This window comes from Entelurus aequoreus, linkage group LG08, assembly GCF_033978785.1.
Source record: "Entelurus aequoreus isolate RoL-2023_Sb linkage group LG08, RoL_Eaeq_v1.1, whole genome shotgun sequence".
NCBI classification, from domain to species: domain Eukaryota; kingdom Metazoa; phylum Chordata; class Actinopteri; order Syngnathiformes; family Syngnathidae; genus Entelurus; species Entelurus aequoreus.
In genome coordinates this window covers 51539195-51562162 of record NC_084738.1, presented here as the reverse complement: position 1 = coordinate 51562162, position 22968 = coordinate 51539195, and the positions used below count along the sequence as shown (strand labels likewise).

The following is a 22968-nucleotide window of genomic DNA, read 5'->3' as shown; positions in this document are numbered from 1 at the left end:
ACGAGAGAGTTGGAGAAGACGAAAGGGCGATTTATATATTTAAAAAAACTAGTGGAAGATGGCAGAGGGATTCTCTTCCTTAGATGTTTATTTTAGAGATGTAGACGACGTCCAGGAAATCCACAATGCGTCTACTTGGCCACATTTAGACAAATGTATGCGTCTGGATAAAACAATGCCCAACACATTCATTTTAGTTGTTTACCATGTACGCCCAAATCAAAACTGCTCTCGACATGGAAGACGCGGAATACACATTTAAGTACACACAGGATTGTGGCAGACATGTGATGACTTTTGCTACATTATAGCCTGTCTAAATGCTAAATTAATTTTTCATTGGTGTTTTAGAACAAGACAGTAGCTGACATTTTGTTCATTATTTCTACTGTTTATGTTTTGACATTAAATAGTTGAATAATTTTGAAACATAAACAACATGATTGCAAGATATTTGTTATTGCATGCTATAAATCACAAATGGCTATTCAGATTAAGGAAGTTAGCTAACAGAATAAACATTGTTTGTACTCTTCTTGATTTTTGCATTTGGAGCAGTTAGAAGTGGAGAGGCAGTCGAAAAGACAGAAATTGGCTATAAAATCCAAGGCAGAATCCACTAAATCAGAAACAAAAAGGAAAATGCAAGCTGCTCAGGAATTTGCCAGGAAGACTCATGTCAGAGCCATCGAAGCAAAAATGCCAAAGTAATGTGTGAATGAACCAAAGTAATATGTAAATAATGTAAATAACTAGATGAACCATCCGTGGCTGTAAAGTGAACACTAGTAAGGTTGTAAATACTGTATAGAGTAGGCTAACCCATGTGGTTCCTGTGGATGTTACCACAAGTTGTAATTACTGTATTGACTAAATAACATAGTCACTGAAACAGACATAGAATGGGGTATGTATGTATGTAAACTGTTGATAATTTTTAAATTCTTTAAACACTAAGACATCTTTAAATGGGTCTTTTTTTTTTTGAAAAATTGCCTCATTAAGCAGGAACATTTCATCTGGTTTTAGCCAGGTTTTGCTGAGACCAATGACGTTAAGATTGTTGTCTCTAATGCCCACATAAGCTAATAACGTTTTGGGAGACAACGATCTGATGTTTAAAAAGCCAATATTATAGGCTGTTTTGAGGAATTTTTGTTAATGGTATCCGTAGTAGTGATATTAATAACGTTATTTTTATTTTATGTAGTGCGCCTTAAATAATTTTTATCATATCTAGGAATTGATATGAAGGGGATCTTGAGATTATTAGCTTGGTGCTGGGATAGATTGAACACGTCATAATAGTAAAAAAGAAAAAAAGAGGAACACTTGACCAAAGAGAACAGCAGATGTAGGTGGAAATGGATTCTCACTGGGGATCAGAGCAATGTAAATATTTAAAATTGAACAGCCAATGATGTCCATGTTTTTTTTTGGATTCCATCACAGAACAAGAACAGTTTTAACAAATTATTAAGGGCCCAAAGGTAAACTGACAATTATTCTCTAGATGGCTGTATGTAAACTTCTGTCTGCTGTTATTTCTATTTTTATTCTTTAGACCGCTCCTTTGAGTAGCATGGATCAATGGATCTGCTCTCGACTATACAGCACAGTAGATCAATGCGAGGAGGCCCTTGAAAAATATGATCTGCACACTGCCACAGCTGTCCTGTACGCCTTCTGGGTCCACAACCTGTGCGACGTTTACATGGTGAGGAGCAAAGCACATTGAGCCAAGTAACAGGAGCATTTAACCATTTACAAGGCATTAAAGAGTCTGAACTAAGCTAATGTAATCATGACAAGATATCCGGTATTAATGTTCCTTTGTGTGTGTGTCTTGTAGGAGAGTGTGAAGCCAGTGCTACAGAAGCAGAATGAGGAAGCAGTGGTTGCTCAGAATGGCAGCATAGGGAGATCGGCGCCAAGCGTCATCCTCTATCACTGTGTGTCCACATCTCTGGCACTCCTCTCCCCATTCATGCCCTTCATTACAGAGGAGCTGTGGCAGAGACTCAAACCCTTTCGAGCTGAAGCTGCAGCCCAGAGCAGCTTGTGTCTGCAGCCTTACCCTTCCTCGTCTCAAATGGTACCACTCATGCACATTGTTTTTTAAATATAGCACAATACATTTGCAGAGCTTCTGCCGAGAGTCATGCAGGGCTTACTTCCAACCTTGCTTTTACAGTTTTATCTGATTTAAGAGTGAACATAGGAAACAGTACGCCAAATTTACGGTTCGGTACGTAGCTTGATTTTAAGGTCACGATTCAATACGTTTTGTGTATCATCAACAAACATGACTTGGCATGTAGCCGACTGGGCAAAGTAGTTGGAGTGTAGCTGAAGCAGAAGGAGTCGATAACGCCAGCCAAGAATGTTGAAATAACATCCTAACGGCTGACATGAATTCATAAAAATATAGAAAAGCTGCATTGAACCAAATAAACACAAAAAAAACAGCTGCAGGCCCCTCTGGTTGCACAAATAGCGTTTATTTTTAGGAAAGTAGAACAATGCACACAAGCGCAACTGAAGAATGTGAATTATCATTCTACTTTTAGTAAATAAAAGTTCCTTAATGCAGCTTTAATAGTTCCAGTTTGTAGCCCTGCTCAATCTAATCACTTTAGTATCGATCCTTTACTGTTACTACCCTAGGTATCGACACTACCGATATATGGATCGATCCGCCTTCCCCTTATGTGTACGCCCGGTCCTGTTGCTTGTGTTGTTTTTATATTTTCACTCCAAGCTCTTATTAATCTAATTGTTGATTTCATCTTAATATCTGGTTACTTTCTGCTCTAACAAGGTATAATTTCTAGAAATCTGTTAAAGTGAACTAAGCACTTATTCTTCTGTTGTAGTTTTTTTGTTTTTTTTAAACATTTGTTTATTGGATTTTTTACAAAACAAGTTCAGAAATACAATTAAACACAATGTTCTTTTTTTCCTCCCCCCAAAAAGTAACCCACAAAAATGTTATATAAAATAAAATTAAAATAATAAACAAAAAAAAAACATGCACTAGTCAGATAAGTACAAACCCCGTTTCCATATGAGTTGGGAAATTGTGTTAGATGTAAATATAAACGGAATACAATGATTTGCAAATCATTTTCAACCCATATTCAGTTGAATATGCTACAAAGACAACATATTTGATGTTCAAACTGATAAACTTTTTTTTTTTGCAAATAATCATTAACTTTAGAATTTGATGCCAGCAACACGTGACAAAGAAGTTGGGAAAGGTGGCAATAAATACTGATAAAGTTGAGGAATGCTCATCAAACACTTATTTGGAACATCCCACAGGTGAACAGGCAAATTGGGAACAGGTGGGTGCCATGATTGGGTATAAAAGTAGATTCCATGAAATGCTCAGTCATTCACAAACAAGGATGGGGCGAGTGTCACCACTTTGTCAACAAATGCGTGAGCAAATTGTTGAACAGTTTAAGAAAAACCTTTCTCAACCAGCTATTGCAAGGAATTTAGGGAATTCACCATCTACGGTCCGTAATATCATCAAATGGTTCAGAGAATCTGGAGAAATCACTGCACGTAAGCAGCTAAGCCCGTGACCTTCGATCCCACTGGCTGTACTGCATCAACAATCGACATCAGTGTGTAAAGGATATCACCACATGGGCCCAGGGACACTTCAGAAACCCACTGTCAGTAACTACAGTTGGTCGCTATATCTGTAAGTGCAAGTTAAAACTCTCCTATGCAAGGCGAAAACCGTTTATCAACAACACCCAGAAACGCCGTCGGCTTCGTGGGGCCTGAGTTCATCTAAGATGGACTGACACAAAGTGGACAAGTGTTCTGTGGTCTGACGAGTCTACATTTCAAATTGTTTTTGGAAACTGTGGACGTCGTGTCCTCCGGACCAAAGAGGAAAAGAACCATCCGGATTGTTATAGGCGCAAAGTTCAAAAGCCAGCATCTGTGATGGTATGGGGGTGTATTAGTGCCCAAGACATGGGTAACTTACACATCTGTGAAGGCGCCATTAATGCTGAAAGGTACATACAGGTTTTGGAGCAACATACTGTATGTTGCCATCCAAGCAACGTTACCATGGACGCCCCTGCTTATTTCAGCAAGACAATGCCAAGCCACGTGTTATATCAATGTGGCTTCATAGTAAAAAAGTGCGGGTACTAGACTGGCCTGCTTGTAGTCCAGACCTGTCTCCCATTGAAAATGTGTGGTGCATTATGAAGCCTAAAATACCACAACAGAGACTCCGGACTGTTGAACAACTTAAGCTGTACATCAAGCAAGAATGGGAAATAATTCCACCTGAGAAGCTTAAAAAATGTGTATCCTCAGTTCCCAAATGTTTACTGAGTATTGTTAAAAGGAAAGGCCATGTAACACAGTGGTGAACATGCCCTTTCCCAACTTCTTTGGCATGTGTTGCAGCCATGAAATTCTAAGTTAATTATTATTTGCAAAAAAAAATAAAGTTTATGATTTTGAACATTAAATATCTTGTCTTTGTAGTGCATTCAATTGAATATGGTTGAAAAGGATTTGCAAATCATTGTATTCCGTTTGTATTTACATCTAACACAATTTCCCAACTCATATGGAAACGGGGTTTGTACATGCAAGTATTGACATGAAGCCCCAAAAAACTGCAGTCCTGAATGTTCCCAACACAGTGCAACAATACACAAAAGCAAACAAAGGGCTCATCAATTATCTACCTTTCAATTACTTGTACTTTTCAATTACTTTTCAATTGGGGTTAAGTTTGAGATCAGTCTATTTTATATAATTTAGGAAACCACTCCATACTTCCTGAAACTTCACAGAACAACCGTTTGTCAGCATATTTTTCTCCAATGTAAGGAAATAAAGAATACCTGCAGAATATCTATCAGAATATCTGCTCCAGCCTTCCAATTTAACACAATAAGTATTTTAGCAAACAAAGTAGTAAATGCAACCAAGCTATTTTTGGATTTGCTAAGAGAAGATGACAGAGGGACTACCACAAGTAGTCCACATAGAGGATTCGGTTTGATCTTTTCGCCAATTACCAAAGACAAAGTAATAAACATTTCAGTCCAATAGCTCAGTGGTTCTTAAATGGGGGTACGCGTACCCCTGGGGGTACTTGAAGGTATGCCAAGGGGTACGTGAGATTTTTTTTAAATATTCTAAAAATAGCAACAATTCAAAAATCCTTTATAAATATATTTATTGAATAATACTTCAACAAAATACAAATGTAAGTTCATAAACTCAGTGAAGCACAAGCTCAGGTTTCTCACTAAAATGTCTGTCAAAAAGAACTGTGAAAAGAAATGCAACAATGCAATATTCAGTGTTGACAGCTAGATTTTTTGTGGACATGTTCCATAAATATTGATGTTAAAGTTTTTTTTTTTTGTGAAGAAATGTTTAGAATTAAGTTCATGAATCCAGATGGATCTCTATTACAATCCCCAAAGAGGGCACTTTAAGTTGATGATTACTTCTATGTGTAGAAATCTTTATTTATAATTGAATCTCTTGTTTATTTTTCAACAAGTTTTTAGTTATTTTTATATATTTTTTTCCAAATAGTTCAAGAAAGACCACTACAAATGAGCAATATTTTGCACTGTTATACAATTTAATAAATCAGAAACTGATGACATAGTGTTATATTTTACTTCTTTATCTATTTTTTTCAACCAAAAATGCTTTGTCTGATTAGGGGGTACTTGAATTTAAAAAAAATTCACAAGGGGTACATCACTGAAAAAAGGTTGAGAACCACTGCAATAGCTACACAGGGATGGGCAAAGCCAAAACATAGGTATTAAGTTAGCAGGAGGCTTTTGACACCCATCACATAATACAGATATTCCATGATACATCTTAACCAGCCAGATCTTGGTATAATAGGTACAATGTATTAGCTTGCATTAAAACAAAGGCTATGTCTAGCACAAATACAATGCTTATGAACTCTACTTAAAATCTCTGTCCAGCTCTCCTCAGATAGGGTCACTCCTAAGTTGCCCTGCCAAAGTAACATGATTGAATTCAGAGACTCAGGGCCTAAAGGAAAAATTATATCGAACTAGAAATAGTTTGCAAACCAATACAGCGCTTTCACTGAATCCAAATTCTGAATGAGGTTTTTTTTGTAAAAGCGGAAGTAGAAGAGTGGATGGGAGAGTGAACCAGAGCCTTAAGAGTACAAACATGATTTTTGAATTCGACTTATTGTGCTACTTATGAAAGAGTGTAAGGACCACACTGACAAACAAAATAAAAAAATTATAATGAGGGAATGTCAAACGATGATCCGTTGCCCGGGTCATGTTTTGTTTTAGTTTGATATTTCCTTAGTTGGTGGTTAGTTCAGGTTCAGCACCTGTGTTTGTTTTATTGGTTGCCATGGGTGCTGATTTCTGTCACCTGTCTCTGATTAGTAGTCAGGACGCTTACCTGCTCCCAGTCACTAATCAGAGAGCTATTTATTTCTGCGTTTCGCCACACTTTACCTGGCAGTCTTATTCGCAACACGCAACAGTTGCGTTGGTACCACTTGCTTCTTGCTCTTTTTTTTTGCCTAGTCTTTTCGTAAGCCTTTGCTGTATCTTCCCGTGCCATCAGCACGTTTCCTATTTTTGTATTCTTGCCTGATTATTGAAATAAATCATCTTTCTTACCTGCTCGCTGCATCTTGGGGAAACGACCACCGCATAAACATGCGTCCCCGATGTGACATATGCATATGTGAAGGAAATTACTCAATGAGTATAGAGACCCCTCATATTTTAAACAGGTAATATCGATATGTATCACTTGTTTAAAGGTATGATTGCTGATTGAACAAACCCCAAGAAAATAGATAATCTCAGTCTGTGCACAGCTGCAATCAGAACTTTACATAAACTCATCATGTATGTGTTAGTTTGTAACCTTTTAGAAGTGTCAGTGGTTGCATTTGTGTTTCGATGGCAGCTGTTATACTATGCTTTCAAATCAGCCTGCAGTGTGAATGTAGCTGTGAACATAGTTCATGGCTTCAGTTCAGGTTTTTTTGCCTAAGTGTGACCTGTGTCTGGTTTTTTTACATGTCAATACAATTCTGACTTTTTAAAATCAGACACATCTTTCGTATGTGGATATAAATCCGATATGTATCAGATACAACTGCAGTCTGAACGATTGGGTCTGACCATACATCATAAAAAAGCGATAAACGTCATAATTTTGCCAAAATAGTGGACGAAACTAGCAGAAAACAGGCCAAATGAAGGTATTTTAGAACTCAAGTTAATAGCCCACCCCTCCTGACGGTGACATGCTCCACATTGAAGCAAATGCCCTACAAACTACAGGAGCCAAAATTCTTCGTAATTTTCTACGCAAAATAATTTGGTTAAAAATGTTGACTACGGTGTCCTGAGTAGTCGTGAGTTCAATCCCGGCCTCGGGATCTTTCTGTGTGGAGTTTGCATGTTCTCCCCGTGACTGCGTGGGTTCCCTCCGGGTACTGCGGCTTCCTCCCACCTCCAAAAACATGCACCTGGGGATAGGCTGATTGGCAACACTAAATTGGCCCTAGTGTGTGAATGTGAGTGTGAATGTTGTCTATCTGTGTTGGCCCTGCAATGAGGTGGCGACTTGTCCAGGGTGTACCCCGCATTCCGCCCGATTGTAGCTGAGATAGGCTCCAGCGCCCCCGCGACCCCGAAGGGAATAAGCGGTAGAAAATGGATGGATGGATGGATGTTGACTACGGTTGCACAGATTGCCACAAAAGCGCCATGACTGAGACCTACTGGAATTGTAGTCACATTTACTTCCATAAACACACTACAAATTTGAAATCTGATTTATTTTTTCGCAATGTGAATAACTACATAAAAAGTTTGGATACAACAAAAAAAAATCTAAATTAGGTATCATAGCAGTGTAACATAGCCTATATTTAAAATAATTTCACAATATTTTTATTTATTTATTATTATTATTATTTTTTTTTAAATTTAATTTATACATTTATTTTTTTGTGGCGTCGCGCGGGTTTTGCTTCCTAATGGGTGAGGTCCGTCCCCGTGTGGCCCGGCTTTGCGCTGTGGGGTCTGTGTTGGTGACTTGATGCGGTGGCAGCGCGGCCCCCTTGTCTGGTCTCGATGTCTCGGTTGTTTGGGCGGTGGTGTGTTTGTGGGGGAGGTGTTAATGTCTTTTGTTTGCATGTTGGCGTTTGGGCTGAGTGGCGGGCTGGCGCTGGCTGGTCTCCGTGATCCTGTTGGCGTGTGGTTGCCAGTTGCAGTTTTTTTCGACCGCTTTGATTTGATCGAGGGGTGCTGGCTGGCTGGGGGTATTGCAGCTGCTGTTTCTGCTGCTGTTTGTTTTTGGTGTGGGCGCCCGTGGCTGCTGGGTCCGGTGCAAGGGGGTGGCCGATGTTGTGACTTGTGGCAGCGCGAGCACGTGGTGGTTGTCGGGGCTGGCGAACTTGCCGGCTTCATATTCGCTTATTGTCGTGTCAGTTGGCTTGTCGGGTGTGGGCCTGGGCTGCCCTTGCGCCCTGCCATGCCGCCCTTAACGCCCGGTGCCATGCTGTCGTCTGGGGCGGGCTTGTCGGTGGTTGTCCCTGGTTGGCGGGGGTGCGCGGCCGGACCTGTGGAGCTTGGGGGAGATGATCGGCTGGTTCTCAGTGGGCAGTGGGAGCCAGGGCTTGATCGCTGTCCCGCCGACCTGTGTATGGATTTGTTGTTGCATAATTGTGTGTGTGTGTGTGTGTGTGTGTGTGTGTGTGTGTGTGTGTGTGTGTGTGTGTGTGTGTGTGTGTGTGTGTGTGTGTGTGTGTGTGTGTGTGTGTGTGTGTGTGTGTGTGTGTGTGTGTTGCTGGTGGGGCGGGGGCGGTCTTCCCGTCCGGTTGCGGGGAGTCTCTGGGCCCCTCGGGCGGGGCGTCCCGCCTTTCTCCCCGTGTGGGGTGTGGTCTCTCGCTGGCTTGAGGGCTGTCCCCTGCTTCTCCTGTGCCTTGTCCTCTGCCGGGCGCGTCTGTCTGCGGCCTGCTGCTGGCTCTTCCGGGCGGCACGGTGGGCCGGGCTTTGGGGTTCCTGTCGCTGGCCGGCCTGGCTGCGTGCGTCCGGTGGTCCCTTGTTCCCTGGACGACACACTTGCTGTTTGTGGGTTGGGCTCTCTGGGTGGCTGGGGTCGTACTCTGGCTCCCGCACACACTGGGAGTCAAATATATTGTACATACAAATACACTTATATACTCATATACACACCGTTATTCATACATACATACATACATAGGTACCTACAGAAATACAGTACATACCTACACACTCAAAGTTCGTACACCCACACGCACTGTAAACATACTGTAACAGTTCCTCTCCCGTGGGTTCCCCTGACACCGACAGACTCGCACTGGAGCACAGGAAGTCTGATTTAACAAGTTTTTAATTTTGCTCACACACAGCAACAGCACTCTGCTCCGCCACTTTTCAGTCTCTCCAGCGTGTCTTTTTCTCACGTGTCTCTCCGGCGTGTCTTTCCAGAGTGTGTGTGTCCAGCGTCTGTCCCAACTGGTCTTCCATGGCCCCGACCGCTACTGATAAGAATGACAGGTGATTAGATGATCAGCCACAGCAGGGGCAATCCAATCACCTGCCAGCTGTGCTTCGAAGCCGATCCCCCACACGCAAACCACGCCCTCCTCCACACATACATATACACATACATGTACATATACATTCACTGTACAAACATACATATACACATACTGTACATATACATTCACTGTACAACATACATATATACATACTGTACATATACATTCACTGTACAAACATACATATATACACATACTGTACATATACAAGTACATATACATACATACATACACTCATGCATATAATCACGTTTCATCAAACATATAATAACGTTGATGCCCTAGGGGAAACTGGGTAACACTTGGCACACTGACAAAGCAACATATTGTTACTATAACCATCTACAAAGTTAATATAGCTGGCTTCTCTTTCTTCCCCTCCATTTATCTGCTTTCTTTTGTATCTCTAGTTATCATTACATATATGTATTGTTGCATTTGAACAATTGTATTGTTGATAATAGAGGTAAATTATTGTTATTATTCATTATCAATAGTGCTATTTCTATTGGCGTTTGTATTGCTTCATTTGTAGTGAAATAATGTTCATTGTAATTTCTGTATTATTATTTATTTCACTAGCTTCTTTGCTATCACGTTTACTATCATATTTGCTGATGTTGTTCTGTTGTTGTTGTTGTTGTTGTTGTTATTGCTATTGTTGTGTTTGCTGTTGTTGTTTTTGTCTCTCTGTAAAAAAATAATAATAATAATTTCACCGTTGGACTCCTGGGATGTGATTACTGTTTATTGTGTAGCCTACAGTCATTTTTTATTATTTCTACTAGGAGTGTCCCAATACAACGTTTTCAATTCCGATACGATACAGAGATTGGACCTTTGAATACTGGTCAATACCAAATACCGATATTGATCCGATACGATCAGCACAATTTGTACATACTTTTTAAATTTTGTAGTGTAGAACGTTAGATAAGGTGACCAAGTTGAAAAACACAATCGGTATTTATTATTGAGCGTCTGGAATGGATTTATGCTGTCTTTAAGTTGAAGTGGAGTGGTAACTGGGTGGTGTTTTTTTTGCCATAGCTAATGGCCACAACCACTCATTAAAGGGGAACTGCATTTTTTAAATATTTTGTCTATCGTTCACAATCCTAATGAGAGATTAAGAGACACAAGTTGTTTTAGGGTTTTTTTGCATTCTAATTTGTAAAAATCGGCTCGTTCTTGGTGGCTGGCAATGCAGCTAATGGAACTAATCCATTCTGCCGCTAAATCACTTTAAAAATGCATCCAAAAATTGCCAACAAGACTTAATTTACGTTCGGTAGCCTGTATAACAACCAAGCTGTAGCAACATTGATATTGTAAGAGTGAACACTGAGGAACTCTTTATCTAGCGTTGTAAGAAATCACCTTGACACCCAATGCTAAGCATTTGCCGTAAGCTAGGTATGGCAAGAGATAAGCTAGCTTTTGCGTCAGCAGCTGAATTACTTTTGAGTTTGTAATGCACAAATGTTATAGGACACCAATCTGTACTGACTAAAAAACATGAACAATCATATTACATTATCTCAGTCTGTAAATTATAAGCTCACATGTCATGTTTTGTTTGTTCACAGCAGCTCAACTGAGTATATAGTTGTAATAACAGGCATGGTGTGCTGCATGTATCATGATCAATATCAAAGTGACTCACTTGTCTGTTCCAGTGCCCGTTGAAGTTTTTTCAAGTTGACTTCGGGTAAGCACGCCTTATATGTCCGCATCGCTTGGCTCCAAGTTCCATATTTATAACCACAAGTCACGTCGACCTAAGTCTCTCCAACGTTTCACCCTCTGTTCGTGCTCGCTTCTATAAGCAGCAGTTCATCCTCTGTATATTCAGCTTCAAAAAGATTAGGCTGTGAATTCTCATTTGTCAAAAAATAGCCATCTTTGTTGTCTGTTACCAAGTCTGGCACGATTACAACACACTTGTGTTTGTTTCTGGAAGTTGGAACACACATCTGTTGCCAGAAGTGCAGTTTGTTAATGGGGGTTTTGAAGTTGTTTTACAGGGCTTTGAAGGCTACAATGGTCACTCCTTTTAGCCGCATTTTTCAAACATTTAAAAAAAGTAATTTTTAGTCTCCTTTAAAAAAAAAACTTGTGTCCTTGTCTCTCATAATGGTTGTGAACATTAGACAACATTCCAAAAAAAGTGCAGTTCCATTTTAAGTTAAGCTCATGTCGCAGTATATTGAATGCTGCGGACGCGTTTGTTACTGGATACTTTCTAATGAAATGCCTTGGGTACTTTTTATTTGTAAATGATGTGTAACTGTAATTATTTGATACTTGTTTATATTGACAAATGTCATTTTAGATAGCAATATTGTTCAATAAAGAACACTTATAACATATTTGTAGGTTGTGTGCTCACTGCTTACTGTAGCTGTTGTGTAGCTGCTAGCTCCTAGTAGCCTACCGTGTTTACCATTTTGTAAACGACTTCACTAAAATACAGGAATAGATCAACCTTGTGTGCTTATTGGAGGAAATTTAGATGTTAACTCGATACTTGTTGTTTGCTGATATTGGACCGATATCAACATCCGATCGGGGTACCCCGACTTACTATGTCTAGAACAATATAGAAACAAGCTTTGGTTGCCAAAAAACTTGCTACTGTATAAAACATTACCTGGAACTATGTATACCACAGGTGTCAAACTCAAGGCATGGAAGCCACATCAGGCCCGTCACATCATTCTGCGTTGCGCGCAATAGCCTGGAAATTATGTGCGTCAATGAAGTACCTTATCTTTTCATACTAAATGTATTCATTCTTTCCATTTTGACAGAAAAATACTTGTTGTGCATGCAGTTGCAAATCATTTTCACTTTTAATTTATCTAATATTGCAAAAAATATATTATCATACATTCCACAAAATGTATTACAATTTTAATAAATACTTAAGTGGACGGCGTGGCGCAGATGGGGGAGTGGCCGTGCCAGCAACCTGAGGGTTCCTGGTTCGATCCCCACCTTCTACCAACCTCGTCACGTCCATTGTGTCCTTGAGCAAGACACCTCACCCTTGCTCCTGATGGGTCATGGTTAGGGCCTTGCATGGCAGCTCCCGCCATCAGTGTGTGAATGGGTGAATCTGGAAATAGTGTCAAAGCGCTTTGAGTACCTTGAAGGTAGAAACGCGCTATACAAGTATAACCCATTTACCGTTTATGTGTCTATTTGACTTATTTTGTTAATCAAATTATACAGTACAACCATGAAAGATTGTACTAGGAGTGCATAAAAATATCGATTCACATCCGAATCACGATTGTCATTTATCCTGATTCTAAATAGATTGATTTTTTTTAAATCGATTAAAAAAAAAGGACTACCGGTACATTTTTAAAAATACGTTTTTAGGCCACATCTATGCAACCAAAAGGAGATTTTCCAACTTGTAACCTATTTTTTAAAAGTTTCACATAATCATCATACCGAATTGGTTTGAATCGAGAAATTATTCTAAATTGAATCATTCGCAGGAATCAGGAACGGATAAAATTGTTAGGTGCCCAAAATTTCACACCCCTAGATTGTACGGTAAAAAAAACTGGCAACTCTGTGGCCAGAATTTTATAGTAAAAAAACAGTAATGCTGTCAAAACTAATATGGCACATTTTTGAGTGAAATTCTGGCAACTGAAGTGCCAGTTTTTTACCGCCAATGCTACAGATTTTTTTTGTACGGTGTACGTAAAAAAATATCTACGTATAAATTTACATTAATAAACACGTAGGTAATTTTGTAATATTATAGGAGGCCACTCCTTATCCATTTATATTCAAATATTATTCAGTTACATGGGGCCCTCTGAGGGAAGCCATAACTGCAATATGGCCCTCCATGAAAACTATTTTGACATTCCTAATGTATAATGAGACGACAAAGTGTTGGGCAACATTTTCCGCTTGTTAAGCATTTTAGCTCATATGTTTTTTGTTTTCCAGAAACACTGGCATTTCCCAGAAGTGGAGAGAGATTTCCTGCTGGTCAGGGAAGTGATCCGAGTAGCTCGCTCTCTTAGAGCGCAGTGTGGTATGACCAAAGAAAAGCCTGACAGTAAGTCTTTGCTAATAACCTGTTTGCTGACCTAACAATTTGCCTAAAATTCGTAATGAAAAACTAATCACTTTTTCATATGTGTTAGACCAACTTGGATGAAGTGTTTTACATTATTTGCAATGTTTGTGTGTTTCAGTGTGGATAGTGTGTTCACTCAGTCAGGCCGAGATCCTTCTTTCCTTTGAATCTGCTGTTTGGACTCTGAGCCGAGTCTCTCGTGTCAGTATCTTCTGTCCTGAAGAAGGAGAAAGCCTCCACTCTGTCAGCTCCACTCCCCCACCCAAAGGCTGCCTCATTGGTGTGGTGGACCACACCTGTCAGCTGCACTTACCTGTTCAGGTGGTTATTGGCATATTTTTTGTTGCAGCCATGCTTTTTTATTAGCAGTTGATTTTCCATTTTAAAAACACCTGAATTTCAGAGTTGCAACAGGCACCGTGACATACTGCCGTATTTCAATGTGGGCACGCAGTAGTTTCATAGGTTGTCACTGAGCGCCTTCTTCTTGACCATTACGATAGAAAACTGAGAACACTTTTCATTTATCTTCAGGAAATATTGTTCTTTTTTTCTTTCTTTTTTTAAAGTAACTAGTTGGAATTTCTGAACATGAGCAAAAAAGTTATGATATCATGCAAATTAAGTTTGTCCAACAATATACTGTATGTGGGTTTGTGCACACTAACAAGTAGACAAAAGCTACACAGGTACAAACATTTTTTCACAAATGAGAATCTAAAGTTTTTAAAATTTTCCATGGATTATACACATACTTGCCAACCCTCCCGTTTTTAGCGGGAGAATCCCGTTACTCAGCGCCTCTCCCGACAACCTCCCGGCAGAGATTTTCTCCCGACAAACTCCCGGTATTCAGCCGGAGCTGGAGGCCACGCCCCCTCCAGCTCAATGCGGACCTGAGACTGAGTGGGGACAGCCTATTCTCACGTCCGCTTTCCCACAATATAAATACGCTTGCAAGTTCCAAAACGAATGGAAACAAGAATTTCAGTTCATCCAGGACAGTTCGAAGGGGAAGGTGTATGTTGCCTGTAAATATGTAGAACAGACTTCTCCATTGAACACGGCGGCCGAAATGATTTCTCAGTCATGAACAGAGAAGTTAAACAGGACAATACTGCCATCTAATGGATAGATAATTCAAGTATTTATTTTATGTAAATAAAATAAATATATATATATAGCTAGAATTCACTGAAAGTCAAGTATTTCATACATACATACATATATATATATATATATATATATATATATATATATATATATATATATATATATATATATATATATATATATATATATATATATATATATATATGTATATATATATATATATATATATGTATATATATATATATATATATATGTATATATATATATATATATATATATATATATATATATATATGGAATACTCGAGTTGGTGAATTCTAGCGGTAAATAACCACGCCCCCCACCCACCCCCCACTTCCCGATATTGGAGGTCTCAAGGTTGGCAAGTATGATTATACAGGTGCAGGTAAAAACGTAGTTCAATGATGACAAAGAGATTAAGGAAAAGCTCTGGATATTGTTGCAGTTTTTTCCCATTTTTGTGAGATAATGATCAACATTCTTAAGAAATACATTCTTGAAATATTTCTCTCTGTGTGTAGTTGATCGATAGAATATGAGTTTAACTTTTTTAGTTGAACTACAGAAATACTTCAGCTTTCAATTATATTCTCTTCTAATTCAGTTAGATGGATTGTGAAAATTTTTTCGAGGAAGACCGTACATATATTGTGTAGAAATTAAGTATTTGTGTGTGCGTGTGTGTGTGTGTGTGTGTGTGTGTGTCTGAATATGTATCATGAAAATAAATACTTTTGTCACCTATTTGAATCCTCTTACAGAGTGGCATGAATATTGACAAACAAATTGTCCAGCTCACCCAACGGAGTAGTAAGCTTGTTTCAAAGCTGGAGGAGATCCGCTGCAAAGTTCAAGCTCCAGACTACCTGACCAAGGTCCCGGCACAAGTCAGGGAACAGATGGACAATAAGGTGAGCTGTGGCTTCATCAATGGTTAATAGGGGTGTCCTGACAGTCCCAATACAACCTTTTCCACTTCCGATACAATATATATCCAGGCATCATGTTTGGAGGAAACCAGGCACCGCTCATCACCAGGTCAATACCATCCCCACAGTGAAGCATGGTGGTGGCATCATCATGCTGTGGGGAAGTTTTAGCGGCAGGAATTTTGGATACTAGTAAAGAAAGAGAAAAAGATGAATGCAGCAATGTACAGAAACTTCCTGGATGAAAACCAACGTTTCCCATCCAACTTGAAGGAGCTTGAAAAACTGCAGTAGGTCTGCAAGAACAATCCTTCTCTTTCAGTGTCAGTAATTACAGTTGGTTTCACACCATGTGAAGAATTTCACAGTGCATTTTCTATGGTAACCCAACCTAAATATCTAAGCTTCTTCTAGCTCCTGTCTGTCTGTTAGGGGTAATTGAAAATAAAGTCTTACATTCAAGCTACAAGCAGGCTTCATTATACTTTAACATCAACTACATAATTTTAAGTGAACAGAATGCGTTTCAGAGTTTAAGTAAGTAAGGATGCACGGTATTAATGATAACTGCGGTAAAACTCCCGATGGTTAGTATTACTGTTTTAAATTAGAATGATAGAAGAACTGACATTGATATTTGCACTTTGATAAACTCACGGACTGACTGGCGCCAGCTCGCAAGCTTAAATGCTAACATGCAAACACACACACATTAAGGGGTACTGCACTATTTTTGGAATGTTGCCTACCATTCACAATCATTATAAAAGACATTACAACGGATTGATTTGATTTAATGCATTCTAAAAATTTAATAAATGTAAATAAAAGTCTGCTTACAGCGGAGCCAATGGGAGCTCCTCTATTTTTCCAATAAAATCCAATAAATAACCATTCAAAAACCACCAACAATACTCCATTTACATTTTGTGATTTGAATATTAACCAGTGTTAGTGATATTGCTATTATAAGCGCTAACGCAGACATCTATTTATACCAGCGCTGTGATCACAAGTTTGTGTACAATTTCGACATGATCAACTGGCGAGGTGTTTCCTCGCTTCATTGCTTCCTGGAAGTTTATTGTAGATCATAAATCATGCATCTCACCTGGACAGAAGAAGTCAGAGGCCGTATTCCGACATGTTAGTACACTTTGACAGCCATTTAGGACCCTGAGATGGCAAGAACAACACGAAGAGATACTTGGTCCCCCACTAACACCCAGTTTATTCGCGAGTATTGTGGTCATTTTTCATCTAAATGAGAATATATGAACATCCTAATGACAGCAGACGTTGCACAGAAGGTGATGGTTTATTATGTTTGCTGGCTCTCATAACTCTGCAGTGAGTAATAATCAGTGATATTTTTAAGGGCAAGAACTGGGAGACTCGTCAGGATAGAAGGAAAGATGAATGTAGCAATAAAAAGAGAAATTCTGGATGAAAACCAACGCTTTTCATCCAACCTGATGGTTGATTGGTTAAAATATATTGTATGTAGTATCGATATGATACATCACAAATTTTACATATTTTCTTTACATGATGTCCAAAATGGAGTAGGAAGAAGCAGGGCTTACCTAATCTTCCCCCTTTTTCTCTTCATAACAATTACTAACACATACTTCCTGTTCTCAATTTGTACTCGATTTATCTCAATGTATTCTAAATACATCAGTTCTTCTCATAAGTAGTTAAATCAGTTAAGATCCGCTTAATGAGATGGATAACATTTAATTTTCAATAAATTCATGACGTTTATCATAAATCTTCTACTTTGTACTTTGTAAACACTTGTAATTTGAACCACTTCTTAAACAGCCTCATACTACTACATTGTTTGATGTCTTTACTTAAACCATTCCTTAATTTAATTCCACATACTGATATGCTAAAGGTCTTAAGTGTTGTACGTGCATGCAGATGTTTTAAATTAGATTTTCTGTACGGTTATATTTCTCCTCTTTTGTTGAGAAGAATTCTTGGGTAGCAGGTTATAGTTTGCTGTGTGCATAATTTTAACTGTTTGCTAATCATTGAATTTCAATATTCTGGATTTAATAAATAAAATGTTTGTATGTCCAGGATTGTGTATTATTTTAAGTAATCTTTTTTGTAACACAGTTAGTGAATGAAGTGTACTTTTGTAGTTATTTCCCCATATTTCTGCACAATAACTCAGATATGGTAACACTAGCGAGCAATAGAGAATATGAAGTGAATTTTGGTCTAGAACATATTTTGCTTTATTTATCATATAAATATTTATTGCCACTTTATGTTGTATATTTTTTATATGAGATTTCCAGTTCTATAATCTATAATTACGCCCATAAATGTGATTTATTTTTCTCTTTCAATATCTACTCCATCTATTTGTATTCGGGTTTGACTTTCTCTAATACTTTTACCGAATATAATTATTTTAGTTTTGCTGAGATCCAAAGATAGTCTGTTTTTGTCAAACCATCTTTATTATTTGTTCATTTCTTCTGTTATTTGTATTAGCTTCTGTGTGTTCTCTCCTTAACAAAACACAGTTGTGCCGTCTGCAAATAATACTAACTTTAAATTCTTTGTAACTTTACAAATGTTGTTTATATAACGATTGAACAATTTTGGTGCCAGTATTGATCTCTGGGGTACACCGCAAGATATCTCTAGCTCTGTTGATATATTTTTACCTAGATTCACGTGTTGCTTCCTGTTGGTTAAGTAGCTTCATATCCAGTTTAAGACCAGGCCTCTGATGCCATATTGTTCTAATTTTGTAATGAAGATATTATGATTGATTTTGTCAAATGCTTTTGTTAGGCCCATAAACACTGCTGCTGCACACTGTTTACTATTTATTGCGCTGGTAATTTCCTCTGTTATTTTGATTAATGCATATTGGTTGTTTGTGAGTATTCCACTTTTGATTCTCAATTTGTCCAATCTTGTTGAATAATTTTTTGAATCGAATGATTTTTAAAAACTGTGGCAGTAAAGAAACAGGTTTATAGTTTGTGAATTGGTGTTTGGTTCCAGTCTTATAAATTGGTACTACTTTTGCTATTATCATTTTGTTTGGGAATTTTCCTGTTTGAAATGAAATATTGCTAATATACGTCAAAGGTTCTGAAATTTCTTTAATAACTTGTTTTTTTGTCGCGTTCATTTCTCTTCCGTGAAAATCAGTTGAAGTCTTGGATTTGAATTTCTTTACAAATTTAATTATTTTCTCTTTGTCACATTAATGAGGAACATTGAGTTGGAATTTCTATCTTTAGAGTCATTCCAGTCTTCAACTGACCCGTTCTCTGCTCTAGGTTGGTTCCAATATTTACAAAGTAATTATTAAAGTGTTCCACAGCTTCGTTTGTATTGTCGTTTGTTACGTTTTTGTCAATAAAGTATTTGGGGTAATGCATCTTTGCACTGTTTTTAATAATGCTATTGAGGATGCCCCATATAACTCTCGTTATTTTTGTCCTTGTCTAAATAATGATGTAATATTATTTTCTACATGTTCGTAAAATATTGGTCAGCTTATTTTTTATACTTTGTGTACCTATTTTCTGCCTTTATAGATTTTTGTATTATAAATGTTCTATATAATATTTGTTTTCTTTCAAGCATTTTTTAGTCCTTTTGTCATCCATGGTTGATTGTTCTTTTCCCGCTTCCTACTTAATTGTTTCCATGAAAGCTGGAGAGGTGCTGCAAAGGGGATTGTGCAAAAATGAATGGGCAAAACTGCCCAAGCTTTGTATTTAAAAAGACTAATTGCTGCTATAGGTGCATCGACAACGTTTTGAGCAAAGGCTGTGAATACTTATGTACATGTGATTGTTTACTTTTTAATTGTTTATAAATTTGCAAAATGAAAAACAAAAAAAACTTTATAGGGTATTTATTGTGTAGAATTTTGAGGAAGAAAAAAAAATTGGAATAAGGCTGCAACATAAAATGTGGAAAAAGTGAAGCGCTGTGAATACTTTCTGGATGCACTGAATATGGCATTTCCAATGTAATTTAGCATTGAGCTAGCGCATTTGTTTTAATGCATTTCTTTTATGGTGGAATGTCAAAGATAAGTTTTTGTGTATCTCATGTAAATTATATTGACATACCGATACGTTATTTCAATTTCAGTGTTCTGAAATAAAAACCCTAAAAGGTTTTCAAATGGAGACATCCAGTTATCCGTCTGCTAAGCTAGCAAGAAGAGACGTTAGCGAGAGCAGAACCTACTGCTTGTATTGCAGTTCTTATATTGGACATTTTAGAAGCAGCCCGACATAATCCATCTATTAGTAAAATGTTTTGTTTTTTTTACTGATATCACCCTGATCGGATAGGGACACACCTACTGGTTGTGTTAAAGAGGTTCTTCTTTGGTTAAGTTTTTTTTCACAATACTATTAAAACAGCCCAGGTTTTGCTATTTGTTCTTAACAGGAGTGTAAAAGCCACCGATGCAAACACAATAATATTTAATCCATACATTTGGCATAAATATCAAAACGAAATTCAGAAACTAATTTAATTGAATGAGGAATTATGAATTTCAAAGTAATTGTTGATATGTGAGTGCATGTTACAGTACATTACTATGAAAAACTAAAATATTGTCATATACTATTTTACTGTATATATTAGATCTTACTGCTCACTTGTGTTCTTTTTTCCTCCTGTTTTTAGATGTCAGCCTTCCAGCAGGAGTTGAAGAATATCGAGGATCAGCTAAAGGTGCTGCAGGCGTACAAATAATATTCCACCAGCAAATATTGCACTAATATTCTTGACTACTGTCGTAACAATCATAAGACAACAAATCCTGGTTGTAATAGTATAAATGGTTCTAGAAGTCATAATAGTTAGTATTAATCATAGTTTAGAACAGGGGTGTCCAAAGTGCAGTACTTTTTTTTGCTAATTTTGGAAGTGTTCACAGCAGTCATATTTTGATACTTGATGCATGCTAACATTAGCAAGCTAGCATTTTAAACAAACATTTCAGATACACACTTCAGAGTAATATACAGTGTTTTGGTACTTGATGCGTGTTACAGTTAGCATGTATATTTTGGTATTTCACTAATGCAAACTGTAAGCATGCTATTATTACCATCTTTTTTATCTCATTTTGCTCCTATTTTTTGTTATTGATGCTATCTGGCCTGCGCGCTAACTCTTACAGTTCAGTTCAGCTTTGGTTCTTCAGCATTCACACAGAATTTCTACCAAAATTGTATTTTGTAGTTCTTTAAAAAAACATTTATATATGGTATTGGTTTTGAAGGTGAAAACTACCAAAATGGCCCCGCATCCTTTGATTTGTCAGTCGATGGCCCTCAGTGGAAAAGGTTTGGGCACCCCTGGTTTAGAACAACCATATTTCCGAGTGCATTGACAGTGAAGTGAGGTGAAAAAATTATGTTTATATAGCGCTTTTCTCCAGAGACTCAAAGCGCTTTACATAGTGAAACCCATTATCTACATCTTTAAGCTATATTTAAACCAATGTGGGTGGCACTGGGAGCATGTAGGTAAAGTGTCTTGCCCAAGAACACAACAGTAGTGACTAGGATGGTGGAAGCAGGGATCGAACCTGGAACCTTCAAGTTGCTGGCACTCTACCAAACAAACCGCGCCGCCCGTGCCGTTACCATTTTAGACAAAATTGTGGGTTGTGTGCATGTGCTCAAAAAATATCTGTTCAAATGTGTGCGCAAATCTACATGATTGGTTATGAATGCTGCTCTGTTGTGGAACTATGATAGTAATTTTGCTGGCACTGATTTTTTAAATCAGCCGTGTAACATTGCATCATGTGTAACTATACTGTACATGATTTAAAAATATTTATGAATTGTTCAACTGGGTCAAGAAAATATGGCAATAATAAAAGGGGATTTGTGTGTGCTAGGATTGATTGCATTATACCAGTTTTTACCTGTCCTGTCCATATTGTTGATGTAAATGCCCATATCTTATATACAGACTTACTTTACAAAAGGAAAGTTTGGGATACTTCTTTTGTTGCCATATACAGTGCAGACCAAAAGTTTGGACACAACTTCTCATTCAATGTGTTTTCTTAATTTTCATGACTATTTACATTGTAGATTGTCACTGAAGGCATCAAAACTGAATGAACACGTGGAGTTATGTACTTAACAAAAGAAGGTGAAATAACTGAAAACATGTTTTATATTCTAGTTTCTTCAAAATAGACACCCTTTGCTTTGATTACTGCTTTGCACACTCCTGGCATTCTCTCGATGAGCTTCAAGAGGTAGTCACCTGTAATGGTTTTCACTTCACAGGTGTCATAGTTTTGATGCCTTCAATGACAATCTACAATGTAAATTGTCATGGAAATAAAGAAAACACATTGAAATGAGAAGGTGTGTCCAAACTTTTGGCCTGTACTGTATGTGTAACCTTTATTGTTTGATGATACTGGACAGGTGCTCAAAGGCACACGCCAATTGTTTAATCAAAACTAATGTTTGTTTCTTGTGTCGACAAAAGCAGGAACGGCAACATATATCGACTCTTTATTGTTAAATCGACACAATTGTCATCGTCTAACTTGGTTCAGACCAACTTCCTGTTCCTGTCTACAGTGCGAAGCCTTCTGGGTAATGTACTGTAGTATATAAATATTGCACAACACACAGGCATCTTTACTTTCTTTTTTGTTTACATGCATTTATATATTTACTTAAACTTTCTTTGTCCAAGGTAAGACAACTAAGAACCAATTTTCATTTGCAATGCAGATATAACAAAGACGAAGCATTAACATGACAGAGATGTTGAAATGTAATGCTATTGTCTCTTATTTAGCACCAAAAAATATGGCTATAGGTCACTCTAAACCAGGGGTTGGCAACCAAAAACATTGAAAGAGCCATATTGAACCCAAAATACAAAAACCAAATCTGTCTGGAGCTGCAAAAAATTAAAAGCCGTATATACGTCTTATAATGAAGGCAACACATGATGTCAGTGTCTATAACAGCTATAATAGCCTACTATCAAAATGACTATGTGTCACAGCCTGAAGCAAATCATTGTTGACAGAAATGTTGAAATGTAATCTTTATTCTACACATTTTTACAACATTAGAAAC

At 37.8% G+C, this 22968-nt stretch overlaps 1 protein-coding gene across 3 annotated transcripts in view; it reads left to right on the top strand.

Annotated features, from left to right (window-relative positions):
* The window catches only part of vars2 (valyl-tRNA synthetase 2, mitochondrial), a 103233-nt gene extending 81476 nt beyond the window's left edge, over window positions 1–21757 (top strand). For 2 of the 3 annotated variants that reach the window (XR_009827080.1, XR_009827081.1), the window contains exons 25-31: window positions 1565–1717; window positions 1853–2095; window positions 13640–13751; window positions 13891–14093; window positions 15668–15817; window positions 15905–16125; window positions 20528–21757. Coding sequence is in view for 1 of the 3 variants with exons in the window: in XM_062056767.1 (XP_061912751.1) it covers window positions 1565–1717; window positions 1853–2095; window positions 13640–13751; window positions 13891–14093; window positions 15668–15817; window positions 20528–20596 (930 nt within the window). In the remaining 2 variants the exon portion in view is untranslated. The remainder of the gene's footprint in view (window positions 1–1564; window positions 1718–1852; window positions 2096–13639; window positions 13752–13890; window positions 14094–15667; window positions 15818–15904; window positions 16126–20527) is intronic. The other variant, XM_062056767.1, reaches the window with a different exon arrangement.
* Window positions 21758–22968: the final 1211 nt, after the last annotated feature.